The sequence below is a fragment of the Nylanderia fulva genome, unplaced genomic scaffold (genome assembly GCF_048542155.1).
Source record: "Nylanderia fulva isolate GAGA-0341 unplaced genomic scaffold, ASM4854215v1 Scaffold3, whole genome shotgun sequence".
NCBI lineage: Eukaryota > Metazoa > Arthropoda > Insecta > Hymenoptera > Formicidae > Nylanderia > Nylanderia fulva.
The window spans coordinates 4,206,490-4,219,214 of record NW_028190368.1 but is presented as its reverse complement, the minus strand read 5'-3'; the positions used below and the strand labels follow the sequence as shown (position 1 = coordinate 4,219,214).

General features: G+C 28.8%; 3 protein-coding genes across 3 annotated transcripts; all 3 read left to right on the top strand.

The window, feature by feature from the left end:
• Window positions 1–1,072: 1,072 nt before the first annotated feature.
• Window positions 1,073–4,374, top strand: LOC114931042 (uncharacterized). Its single transcript, XM_029302995.2, has 4 exons — window positions 1,073–1,078; window positions 1,423–2,737; window positions 2,942–3,436; window positions 3,788–4,374. The coding sequence occupies exons 1-4, from the start codon at window positions 1,073–1,075 to the stop codon at window positions 4,372–4,374; spliced, it is 2,403 nt and encodes an 800-aa protein (XP_029158828.2).
• Window positions 4,375–5,106: 732 nt separating this feature from the next.
• On the top strand, window positions 5,107–6,544 carry LOC114930890 (uncharacterized). The gene is made up of 5 exons (XM_085484501.1): window positions 5,107–5,237; window positions 5,450–5,683; window positions 5,786–5,982; window positions 6,066–6,303; window positions 6,452–6,544. The coding sequence occupies exons 1-5, from the start codon at window positions 5,220–5,222 to the stop codon at window positions 6,542–6,544; spliced, it is 780 nt and encodes a 259-aa protein (XP_085340627.1). The 5' UTR covers window positions 5,107–5,219.
• Window positions 6,545–8,560: 2,016 nt separating this feature from the next.
• Window positions 8,561–10,067, top strand: LOC114930810 (uncharacterized). The gene is made up of 5 exons (XM_029302688.2): window positions 8,561–8,578; window positions 8,869–9,102; window positions 9,229–9,425; window positions 9,576–9,813; window positions 9,975–10,067. The coding sequence occupies exons 1-5, from the start codon at window positions 8,561–8,563 to the stop codon at window positions 10,065–10,067; spliced, it is 780 nt and encodes a 259-aa protein (XP_029158521.1).
• The last annotated feature ends 2,658 nt before the right edge of the window (window positions 10,068–12,725 follow it).

Sequence of the window (12,725 nt, the reverse complement as noted above, 5' to 3'; positions counted from 1 at the left end):
TAAGAAAAACATTTAACATACTGTCTTAAAGAGAAAGTATTTTTTATTAAAATTGAAAAGGCTTTGTGTTATAATCTTTAATTTTATAATTTTCTTTAGTATATAATGATAAAATATTTAAATTAAATAATAAAATATTTTAATTAAATACTATTTAAAAATATTATTAAATAATTTAATATTTATGTGCAAAATATTATTTCTTATATAATAAGATTAGTCATTCTTACAGATAGTATAAATCTTTTCACATAGAAAGTGTTTGAATAGAATAACATCAACCAGGAGTGTCAAATAAATTAATAATTATATTTTAGAATAAATATTAACTTTATATTAATATGTAAAAACTGTATAAAGTTTAAAAAATATATTAATAACATAACATGTAAAAACACATTCATACAATCACATTCTTTCCATTTGATTGAAATAATAATTCAGCCGTAACTCAGAGAAAGAAAAGGTATTCATCTCATTGTCAGAGTATGTAACACAGTCAGTTTATAAATTTACTCAATGGCTTATACACATTAAACTATTTTTATTATGCAATTGTCACTTTCTCGGAAAATACTCAAAGAATTGGCCACAAATTAGTTCGAGAGAGTTCTGTTATTATTATATGACGTTCGCATGTATTATGCGTTTTCTCAGAATAATAAAGTATAATTATAATACAATATAAGAAAAAAATAATCTCTCTCTTTCTCTCTTTTAATAACAAAAATTACTTATTACATAATTATATTTACTTGTTAAATTATATTATAATTAACAAAATTTTGTACTTATATTTTTAACTATTAAATTATAAAGAAAGAAATATGAGTTAATAATAAAAAGACAGATCAATGACATGGTTATGATTATGATTATAGTCTTACTGATCAGAGAAGTAGTGATTTGACTCGGTTTTTCTTAATATGCTTTTTGTCAGATTTAGAAAAGTCCAACCTATTCTATTGTTTCGCATCAGTAAACGTCGAATATAAAAGATGAGAGAATGTTGGTCTTGCTGCCAGTTAATATTAAACTTTGGTATCTACTTGTACTTTACTAAACAAATCTCATGTTGGTACGTTCCTCCAGTTTCTTAATAATTTTAAACAATTATCGCTTTGCTCATTAACAATTTTTATGCATTTTTATATACATCGCAATATTGTTATAATATAGTGACTTATTTATGAATATTATTTGTATCAAATAAAATTTTCTACGTTATTTATTGTTATACATTGCATAATTTATATAAATTATAAATTATTTTACATTTAATTGTGTGTAGTTGTTTTTGCAATATGTGAAAAATAGCAGATTAATTAAATTGTTAGATGTCATATTTATACGTTTGCATAATTAAACTATTTATATTAAATATGTAATATGATTTTAATGCATACACGAAATATATTTCAGATTATAAACATCATTTTCTTTATATGTGCGATATGTTGCACCGTAAACATTGCAAGCTCGACTGGCACTTTTGTATCACTAACAACCAGATCAAAACGCGCAATTATCAATTCTGGCCATGAAGTTCACAATAATCAAGAGCGATTCAGAGGAACTACATCGAGAATTTCGTTGCCACAGGATATTACCACAAGATCATTGTCTAGTTATGGAAGTGCCATAGCATCGCAACCAAAGCGGATTTCTTACACTAATTCAAAGCAAGACTCTTCTCATGCATACGGCAGTGTACCAAGGCGACCGCTTCCTACTTCCGTTCCTTTGTCTGTTGATCACACCAAATCTTATCGCAATAATCCTCTTGTTTCGTATTTCAATATATTGAATAATTCCAATTTGTACAAGACTACAACGAGCAAACCATTAGATGCATCCAAACCGACTGCATCGCAGTCGCTTCAGAAACTGCAAGGCATTTACTTGCCAAATGCGTTTCATCAAAAAAAGTCTATTGGATTCTCCGAATTCGAATATCCCTCGTATGCCAGTATCAGCAAGCTTATCTCTCAGGACGCACAAAACGGCGCTTCGTCTTCGACTATACAAGTGCCAACGTACAAAACGAATTATCCTCTGTCAAAAGTTATCGAAGACCCATATGGATACACATTGAATTTTCCAACGGTGTTAAATGTCTCTCCGTCGTTGGATAAAACGTCGCAAAACTCCAAGCAGAAAGACGAAGCTACTACAGACGTGAATGGTAAGAAGATTTCAGCCCCAATCATTCAATTTCAGAGTAATGCAGACTTCTCTGAAGTTTCACCCATCTTCGGGAGTCAGCCGTTCTTTCTAAGTGCAAACTATCCGACCGAATCGGATTTGGCATTTAACTTTGGAACTGGGCCAAAGCTCAACATGGCTCTTCAATCGAGAAACGTTTCGCCATTTTTGTCGCCTCTGTCGAGCTTTCAAGGTCAAATTGTGCCAATCCAGACGGCTAACAATAGTCCACAATTTCCGCAATATAAAGGCGCCAGTGTAAAAGTTTACCCAGTTCCAAATAATGTTCCTAAAGTGCAAGGCAGTTACGAGTCCCTCTATAGTCAACCACAATTGCACTTTGGCCAGCAATATAGTAATAATGTACAGCCCATTAAGATGCAGCAAAACATTGTCCATCCTCCCGTGTCAACAGAAGGTATTCTAAACGATGTAGAGATCATCAATAAAAAAAATCCGGAACCGCATACACCTCAATCTGATGATGATGATAGAAATGATGGTGATGATGATGATGATAGAGATGATAAAAGTTTGTACTGTTTTATAAATCACGTTATTAATTCAAAAATAAACTTTTAGTTAAATGATATACATTATAATAATATTTATAACAAATTTTTTTTAACCTTACAGTTTTAAAGTACTTTAAAGTACAGAAATATTTAAAAAATTTAAAATTAAAATGAAATAAAATAGATTAAATTGAATATTTATAAGAAATGTTTTTCCACAGAATATAAAAATCCGGATAAGGAAAATGAAGACAGTTCTGAAGATGATGATGCTGAGCCTCAACCAAGAAAATATTTCAACGAACCACCGACAGAAAGTGATTTTAAACCTTCGTCATCTTACCCTTTCAAAGAGTACGACGAAAGATTCGGGAAATATAAAGCACAAATCGATGACAACGATTCCGAAGACAAGCCACATTCCAGTTATAAGCATGATTCAAAGGACGATGACGAAGAAGAAGAAGAAGAAGAAGAAGAAGAAAAAGAAGAAGAAGATTCATCATCAGAATATCGTACTGAATACACTGACTCCCCAAAATCATCGAATGAGTCGTATGAAGAAGAAGATGAAGAAGAAGAAGAAAGCATTAAACACCAAAGGCGCGAAGAAGCCACAGACTCTGATGAAATGCAACCTAAGCAATCTAAATATCATGGAAAAGATTTCGAGCATGAATTTGAAGAATCTTATCGGAAGGAGCTACCAAAACACAGTATGTAGAATTTATAAATAGTACAACATAAAATCATACACTTATACACATGCATATAATTTATTGCCTAGAATTGTTTACAAATATTATTTAAAATTGTTTACTCAAATATTTTTTATTAAATTTTATTTTCAAAAAATAGTTTTATCTTTGAAATCTCTTTTTCTCTGTGTGATTTTAAAATAATACATTATTATCTATTAATAGAAAAATCATATAGGCATAAATTCTTTAATTTTTAGAGAAAGAGATTTTTATATTAAATTATATTTTTTTTTATTCGTGTGATTAAGATATCAATACAGTGTTAGCTTTTATCGACAATAGTTATAATTTTGTTTCTACTTACAGAATATGTGCATATAAAGGAAGTGCCAGAAATAGATAGTTATAATAATCCAATATATTCTAAACGACAACAAAAAAATAATAATCAATCTCATGTAAATTACGGACAATTTCAAGAATCGACAAATCAAGAATTTCAAGCTTCCCGTAAAAATCGCAGAATACCAAAGGCAGGTTATAAAGACAACACAGCTTATAGTTCAGATGTTTTTGCTAAAAAAGCGCCGAAAATGATTTATGAAGAATATTTTGAATATAAGAATCCCGAGATTGAGAAGTATTCTAAGCATTCGAAAACTAAAGCTATTGCGATTGAGAAGTATTCGCCTAAGAAAGAAGATAGCTATCTTCGCGCTGCTAAGTATTACAAAGTTAAACATCCTAAAATTGACAGCAAACTTGCTTTTAAAAATGAAAATATTCCGATAAACATTCAGAAATCAGCTAAATATGCGCCTGAAAAAATTAGATCGAATGTAAAGCAATTGTCAGATATACCAAGTACAGTCCCCTTTTATGGGCCAAATGTAGTAAGCAAACAAATACATTCTTTTACGAACGCAAAAACTCTAGATCTGACAGGAATCTAAGCGATGATATTATATTAAGAGCTGAGAAATAATACAAATTTCTTAGCAAAATTACATATGAAACGAGAAAATCTAAATTTTTGTTTTGTTAGAAAAACTTAAATATTTTTTATATAGTACACAATTGTTAATATGTAATTGTTACTATTTTTTACTTCATTATTTTATACAATAATAATTATATCATGTTTATGTTTTTAAAACGTATTGTAATTTTACTTTAACACATTTTGACTTCTATAATTACCATATTGATTTTATAACAATTAAATTATATACATATGTACATACATATCGTATTTTTTTATAGTTTTTTTTTATAAAGAATTCTTATTATAAATTAATTAAATTTAATGATTATTATAAAATTAATTATAATTTCTTTATTTGTGTTTTTATATGCTAAAAATAAATGCTTTATTCATTTTTAGTATCAATCTTATTAAAAAAATGTAAGCGTATAACAAACTGTATAAATACTATTTTTGAAGAAAATAAAAAATCCTTTCAATATCTGTTAAATAATTAATCTAACATCTATGAAGAGAGCGGAAGTATTTGCTACATACTCATCATTGGATAACTACTTCCTGAATTTAAAGATAAGATATGATCTTTGTCCATCGACTTCCAGATCGTAAGTAGCCTCACGTACAATGATTGTATAGCATATATTGTCCGAAAAAATCATTATTAGACATCTTTCTTACGTACACCTATAATAATTTAATTGATTCTGTGATTACCCCGGAGATGCAAGAGCATTCTCTCGCGTATCATAAGTTGTATATATACTAGGGGCCTATCATGAAAGGTTCAGTATCATCAGCAATATTCCTTGCAAGATGAAGACTTTGGTAAAGGTAAACTTATAAACATATTTTTACAAATCTGTCATATTATAAAATATTTTAAACGTATATTATAACGAATAAATAATATATATTTTTATAGTTAATTTACACTTGTAATACTAGCGGTAGAAAAATTTTCAAAACATTTTAAAATTTTAATAAATTTAAAAAAATGTGTTTTTAATTAATAAACTAAAAAATAATTAAAAATTTATTACTAGATTGTGTTCCTATTTGCTATTGCGACTGTGGTAGAGCTAAAATCAAATTCTGAAAAGCAAAAACGCGGAGTGACATTTTTGGGGTCGCCCGATTTCTTTGGGATTGTACCAGCATTCGGTCCTGCGCCATGGGCTCCCACGAATTTTGCGGCTCCAGTTTGGAATCCATCGGGCATTCCAGATATAACGCTCACGCAAGTTCAAGCTCAAGCCACGCACAATGTGGCACTCCAGGCATGAACATTTATATTTGCACGTTGTTGCATAATTATACAAGACATTATGTATACTCAACATTAAAAAATATATTAAATATTAATCTGCTATTAATGACAGGCTTTGAAGGATCCAATACCTGGTACACCCAGCATCGCATATCCGCCAGAAGTTTTAAGAGCGATCCAACAGGCAAAAGAAGCGAATAATAATGTCGCTGTAGCCCAGCACAAAGTTGCAGAAGTAAAGCAAGTTACGGCGTTTCAGCAGAAAATTGCATTAGCGAAAGAGGCAGCAGCAAGGGAAGCTGCCGCAAGGTATACAAACAAATTTTTTTTTTTTTTTTGACATATCCTCATAAACTGTGATGCTACATTTTACACTATTATATTTTATGCAGATCGCAAGAAGTTTTCCAACACGTCGAAGCTGAAGCTAAGGCCAGCGCTCGGCACCTTGTAGCGCTGCAACAAAGATTAGCAACCCTGAAAGGTGCTGCAGCAGCTGCGCAGAGAGTAGCGGCAGCGAGAGAATCCGCTGCAGCCGTGGCAATTCAAAGAAATGCAGCTGCAACTGCTGCGGAATTACAAAAGCAGGACGTTGATAAACAGATTCATCAGAGCGAGCATGAAGCTAGGGTAATAATATATAAATTTTAATGTATATTTTTGTGCTCTCTTTCTCTGTTTATTATAAAAAAATTATTACATTATATGTTACATTATTAAAAAAATTTTTATTAATGTAATCTCATCAAACTCTTAATTTAGACATGTTTCATTACAGGAAAGAGATATATTAGCTGCGAAAGAAAATGCAATAGCAGCTGCGGTTCAGCACGCGAGCTTACAAAAGCGGCTGCATTATCCTTGGGGTTGAAAATTATTTCACGTTACATTTGCGCATATCAATATAAGAATACATTTATGGTGACGGTATATTAAGAGACATCTACATGAGTTTCATGAATGTTTTGTATTATTATTATGCATTAAAATTGTTTTACCAATAAAAGTTTTACAGTTTATTTTGTGGATTTTAATCAATAACCTTACTTATTTTCTTGTAAATTATTATATTTACACTCTTTCAGTCTATATTAATAATATGCGTATTTAATTTGCATCTAAAATTACATATATATACAATTTTAATTTATTATTTACATACAAGTTTTTTATACCTTATCTGTATACGATATAGTTTACAAATAAAATTAAAATATATTATCTCAATTTAAGTGGCTAAGGATTATGATTATAGAATTAATTCCCAATAGCGATGTACAAACAAAAATAATCCTAATATGTCAAACTTGTGTGTCGATTTCTCAAACTTATATTAAAGTTTTTTTTTTGAAAAATTTAAAAATTGTTTTAAATAAAATGCAACTTGAAAAAAATTATGCAATTTAAAATCTTTTATTTTATTATTTTCTTTTTTATTTTTTCTTAAAAAATTGTTATCCTTATATAAATTCAAAAAATTAATTTATTATAAAAATACCACAACTTTCTAAAATAAGAAGAGATACGTGTCTTTTACTTTGAAGTTGTGTAACTGATAAATTGCTTTATATATACATATATGTCTTGTTCCTATTTCATTGCATAAAAACTATAGAAATAGAAATTAAATTAAATTAAATTAGTTAATTGTATAGATTTGTATAGGATAATTGAATTTTAAAAATAAGACTCTCGAAACCAAAACTATTCTAATTGAGCAGTATTTCACTCGTTAAAAAAATTGTTAAAAAGGATAGTTATCTTTGTCGCATCATCATATATTAGAAATTTAAAAGTTCTGAGAATGGCCGAAAAATAAAAAAAATTATATACTATTTATATTCTTCTTATATTCATATTTCTCGTAAACACAATTAAAAGATATGTAAAAATTTATTTAAAATAACAGTTTCTAAATTAAATGTGCATTAAATCCAAAACAGTTTGAAACTAAATATATATAATTCCAAATAAAATTTAAAATACTTATAAATAATCTAAAATAAATTTAAATATAAGTCTTCCGAACGAGAAATAATTGGTCGAATCGACGTCGATTTGACCATCATTTCTTCCTCGGTTGTTTTCATTACTTTAGCGTAATATTATTCTTTTAAGAATCATTTAAAATTAGTATTATCTCTTCTTTGTATGTTATCGTTAATATTATAATTATGCCATAATTGATGTCTTTCTCCCTCTCTATTTAAATATATTATAGTCTTATTTTAACACTTCGCTAAGAAATAGAATAATACATTATGATACATACATTTATGCAGTCTATCTACACATTTTTTATAATATAATTTATTTTAATAACAATTACATTTTTTATAATATAATTTATTTTATTTACAAAGAAAAAATTGTAAAAGAAAAAATTTAATTTTATTAATGTCATATTAAAATTAAAATAAAATTATTGTATAATTACCGAGATTCTAGCATCACTTTCATAGAGCTATATCGAAGAACAAACGTACACAATACTTATCAAAAAGATTGAAAGTACTTTCAATATCAATTAATTATTATCTAACATCTACGTTCACAATGACGGAAGTACTTGCTATATACTCACTATTGGATAACTACTTCCTGAATTTGAGGACAAGATATGATCTTTGTCTATCAATTTTCAGACCGTAAGTGATCCTGTGTATAGTGAATGTATACGCCTTTAAAAAAAAATCGTCATTAGATAATAAGAACCTATAATTCTGATTTCGATTACATGAAATTTTACGTACACCTTTAATAATTTTAATTATTTTTATGATGAATCTTGGAGACGCTATAGCATTCTCTCTCGTATCACAGATTGTATATATATCAGGAGTTCTATCGTGAAAGATTCAGTATTATCAACAGTATTCTGAGCAAGATGAAGACTCTGGTAACGGTAATTAGACGCTGAAAAATTTTGTTTTGTTTAGCACAAATTCTATGAATAGGTTTTACATTTTATAACATATATATATGTATTATAATAATTACAATTAATTATATATTTTTTAAACTGTTGTTACTCGTATAATTCAAAATTTAGAAAAGAAAAGAAATAAAGAGACATATAAGAGTTTATATAGTTTATTAAGATTATAACATATATTAAAATATTACATGCAATTCTTTCGCAAAATTTATATTTTTGAGAATAAAAATGAAAAGTAATCAAGTATTTATTTGCAGATTGTACTTCTCTCCGCTGTTGCATCTGTGGTGGAACTAAAATCAGATTCAAAGAAGCAAAAGCGCGGAGTGGCATTTTTTGGACCGCCTGATTTTTTTGGTATTGTGCCAGCATTCAGTCCTGCTACGTGGGCTCCCACAAATTTTGCAGCTTCAGCCTGGGCTCCATTAAACACTCCAGATATCGCGTTAGCGCAAATTGAAGCTCAAGCCGCACACAATGTGGCACTTCAGGTATGTGCATTTATTATTAAGCAACACATAATTTATATGTTACTTCGTAATTATATATACACAAGATTTATAAAACGCATTTGTTATTATATATTTTCATTATATATTTTTATTATTGCCTGACAGGCATTGAAGGATCCGACACCTGGTACTCCCAACATCGCATACCCTTCTGAAGTTTTGAGAGCGATTCAGCAAGCAAAAGAAGCGAATAATAATGTTGCTTTGGCCCAGCATAAAGTTGCAGAAGCGAAGCAAGCTGCGATACTTCAGCAGAAAATTGCTTTATCAAAGGAGATAGCAGCGAAAGAAGCTGCTGCCAGGTATATATATTATACATATACATATAATTAATGTACTCTTAATGATTGTTTATTCTTTTTGTTATGCTTGACATACGTATTCCTATAGAAATATATGGTAAATTATATCAACTGTATTTATCTTATATGTTTCCATATTTTTTCATGTAGATCGCAAAAAATTTCTCAACACGCTGAAGCCGAAGCTAAAGCCAGTGCTCGACAACTTGTAGCGTTGCAACAGAGATTAGCAACCCTAAAAGCAGCTGTAGCAGCTGCACAAAAAGTAGCGGCCGCTAGAGAAACTGCTGCAGCTGTGGCAATCCAAAGAAATGCAGCTGAAACTGCCGCGGAATTACAGAAACAGGACGTTGATAAACAGATTAGCCAGAGCGAAGAGGAAGCTAAGGTAGTATTATAAAAATGCACGTATAAAGTTAAATTAAAATATTAAATTAAATTTAAAAACTTTACAGAAACTATATTATTTGTTATATAATATAATAAACTATTATAAACTAATTAATATTTATTCGTAATATTATTATTTACAATTAACTGTTTAAACAGGAAAAGAATATATTAGCTGCAAAAGAAAACGCAATAGCAGCTGCGGTTCAGCAAGCAAGTTTACAAAAATCAGTTCCTCATCCCTGGGATTGAAATTATTTTAGAACGTGGCATGTATTAATATGGGCATATATTATACATTTATGGTGAAGGTATACATAAACAACCATTTATAGTTTTATAATATATATATTCTTTTTCTTTGTTGAAATTTTTATGCATAAAGATTCTTCATCAATAAAAATTATTTACACAGTTTATTTTATGAGTTTTTAATCGATCAACTTCCCCAATTTAAAAATTTTTTGAAGTTTATATTTATATCAGCATGCAGCAATAAATACATGTTTATATTAATTTGCGATTATAAATTTCAAATTTTTAGATATATGTATGTAATATTTATTATATAATCTATACAAATGTATATATATATATATATATATATATATATAATATATATGTTTAATACATTTGCATTAATCAAACAATATATGTAATTTCTTTGTAGAAATCTAAAGAATATACTTGTGTTAACAAATGCGAATCGTGGAAAACGACAGCGTGAGAAATCTTCGCGACGACCGTGACAAAAACATAATTTTCTCTTACATTGAAAAACGAAGGTGAAAAACGCGGATTACCATTCGCGTTATACTCCTCTAGAGTAATCATCATATTAAATTAATCGGCATACTATATATGTATTATTACAGCTAACTGCTGTTGCATGTAGGCAAATAAAATTTTCCAAATACGTTATATATTAGAAGAATGTTGGGATATTGATATTGTAAATATTTTGAAAATATTATCTGAGCTTTCGAAAATATATAAACGAATTAAGCATTATATTTTAGATATATTTATGTAACATGTAATCTTTTTTTTCTGCTGATTCATTTTAAAATAAAAACAAGTCAAAATAGCAAACATTATTAATGCTTGAAACGGATTAAATTATCTAATTAAAATTTTTACGATAAAGTTCTAATTAAAGACAAAGATTTTTAAGTATTACCTCCTAAAGTAACTTTATTATTGATATTGATGTTTAATTAAAAAAAATTATGATACTCTTTTCCTTTTCATTGCAAAAAATGCAAAGGTATATTATATTGCAAATATTTATTATACAATAGCTTAAAGAATAACACAACTTTTAGTTACTTAATTAATTTAATAGACACTTAAAAATACAGTATAATTATTTTCCTTTTTTAGAATATCTCAAGCTGCGCAGATTGCTGCAAAGATTCGCTTTTCAAATTTCTAATCTATTCCATTCAATAAAAATGTATTTTCTCTCGGAAACATATAGTGTGAAAGTTTCAGTATCATTTCCAAAAGAGTTGGTAGGACAATGGAAGTAAAATCTGAGTGCTCGATTATATGTAGAACATGATGTTGAAATCAAGTATCTATACAGGGTGTCCGGTAACTAACGGACCAATGATGAAGGGCGGATTCTCTGGGCAATTTGGAGACGATTTTTCCTTAGCAAAAATGTTGAGAAGTCAATAATTTTCGAGTTATAAGCGATTGAAAAAAATAGGTTTTTTGAAAACTAAACGTTTTGGAGTTAAAAGTCTAACATAATTACATTCTTCAGTTAATTTCAGGTAGAGTCTACTATAATAAAATTTTAATTTGAGGCTTAGTTATAAAGATACATAATGACAAATATTGGAAAGTTGTAAAAAATGATGATCTTTTTCGACATTTTTGCTGAAGAAAAATCGTTCCCAAATTGACCAAAGAATCCGTTAGTTACCGGACACCCTATATATTGCATCCTGCCATACAGCAGGTATCTGGGCGTATTCCTTCTCGCCAAATCTACGCGAGTGCACGCATCCGAAGAATATCTAGATCCTTTCACTCGCCTCTTCCTTTCTTAGTCACAGTTTTCTCTCTCTCACGTGTTGACTGTCATCCTTACGGTACCACAATCCTATCGATCACATGCAATTACAATGGAAGAAAGTTGTTCGATCAAAATCACGTTCTTTCCGTGTTGTTCGGGTTGTTATATTCCTTCCTCACTCCTCATTCATTTGCAAGAGTAATGAGTAATGAATTGCTATTTCAAATTTTCGGCACTAGGAAAAAATGGATGACATTACATTTCGACAATTTTATATTAATGACGATTTAACAAAAAAAAGAGAAAAAAGACACGGGAATATGTGAAAATAAATTAAACATGTTATTATGTTAGGATCTAAATTTTAATCAGTTTTTTACTTACTTGTAGTATCAATAAACTTCTCGTTTATTTACAAGAATAATTAACTGCTATTTCGAATTTTTGGTAGCGTGGAGAAATGGATAACATTACATTTTAATAAATTTTATATTAATGACGATTTGGCAAAAAAAAAAGAGAAAAAAGACACGGGAATGTGTAAAGATAAATTGAACATGTTATTGTGTTAAAGACCTAAATTTTAATCAGTTTTCTACTTATTTTTAGTTTTTTACTTGTAGTGCCAATAAAAATATTTTTTTATTAAAGGTAAAAATCTTCTCTCGACCGTACTGGCAAATATTATTTATTCAATCACAACGTTTCGACCCTTCTTTGAGTCTCCAATAACTCGTCTAAGAGTGTCTTGACGTGTTGTCAAACCGACACTATGTTCGTTCTTGACATCTTAGAATTATAATTTTATTTTTAATTTTACAAATCACTTGATAAGAACTCAAAGAAAGGTCGAAACGTTGTGATTGAATAAATAATATTTGCCA

What these genes read in the sequence shown, in the direction of transcription:
- LOC114931042 (XM_029302995.2), top strand. An exon ending in TGATGATAGAGATGATAAAA is followed by an intron (nt 2,738 to 2,941) that starts GTTTGTACTGTT and finishes GTTTTTCCACAG; the next exon opens with AATATAAAAATCCGGATAAG. An exon ending in GAAGGAGCTACCAAAACACA is followed by an intron (nt 3,437 to 3,787) that starts GTATGTAGAATT and finishes TTCTACTTACAG; the next exon opens with AATATGTGCATATAAAGGAA.
- LOC114930890 (XM_085484501.1), top strand. An exon ending in GCAAGGGAAGCTGCCGCAAG is followed by an intron (nt 5,983 to 6,065) that starts GTATACAAACAA and finishes TATTTTATGCAG; the next exon opens with ATCGCAAGAAGTTTTCCAAC. An exon ending in AGAGCGAGCATGAAGCTAGG is followed by an intron (nt 6,304 to 6,451) that starts GTAATAATATAT and finishes GTTTCATTACAG; the next exon opens with GAAAGAGATATATTAGCTGC.
- LOC114930810 (XM_029302688.2), top strand. An exon ending in CACACAATGTGGCACTTCAG is followed by an intron (nt 9,103 to 9,228) that starts GTATGTGCATTT and finishes ATTGCCTGACAG; the next exon opens with GCATTGAAGGATCCGACACC. An exon ending in GCGAAAGAAGCTGCTGCCAG is followed by an intron (nt 9,426 to 9,575) that starts GTATATATATTA and finishes TTTTTCATGTAG; the next exon opens with ATCGCAAAAAATTTCTCAAC.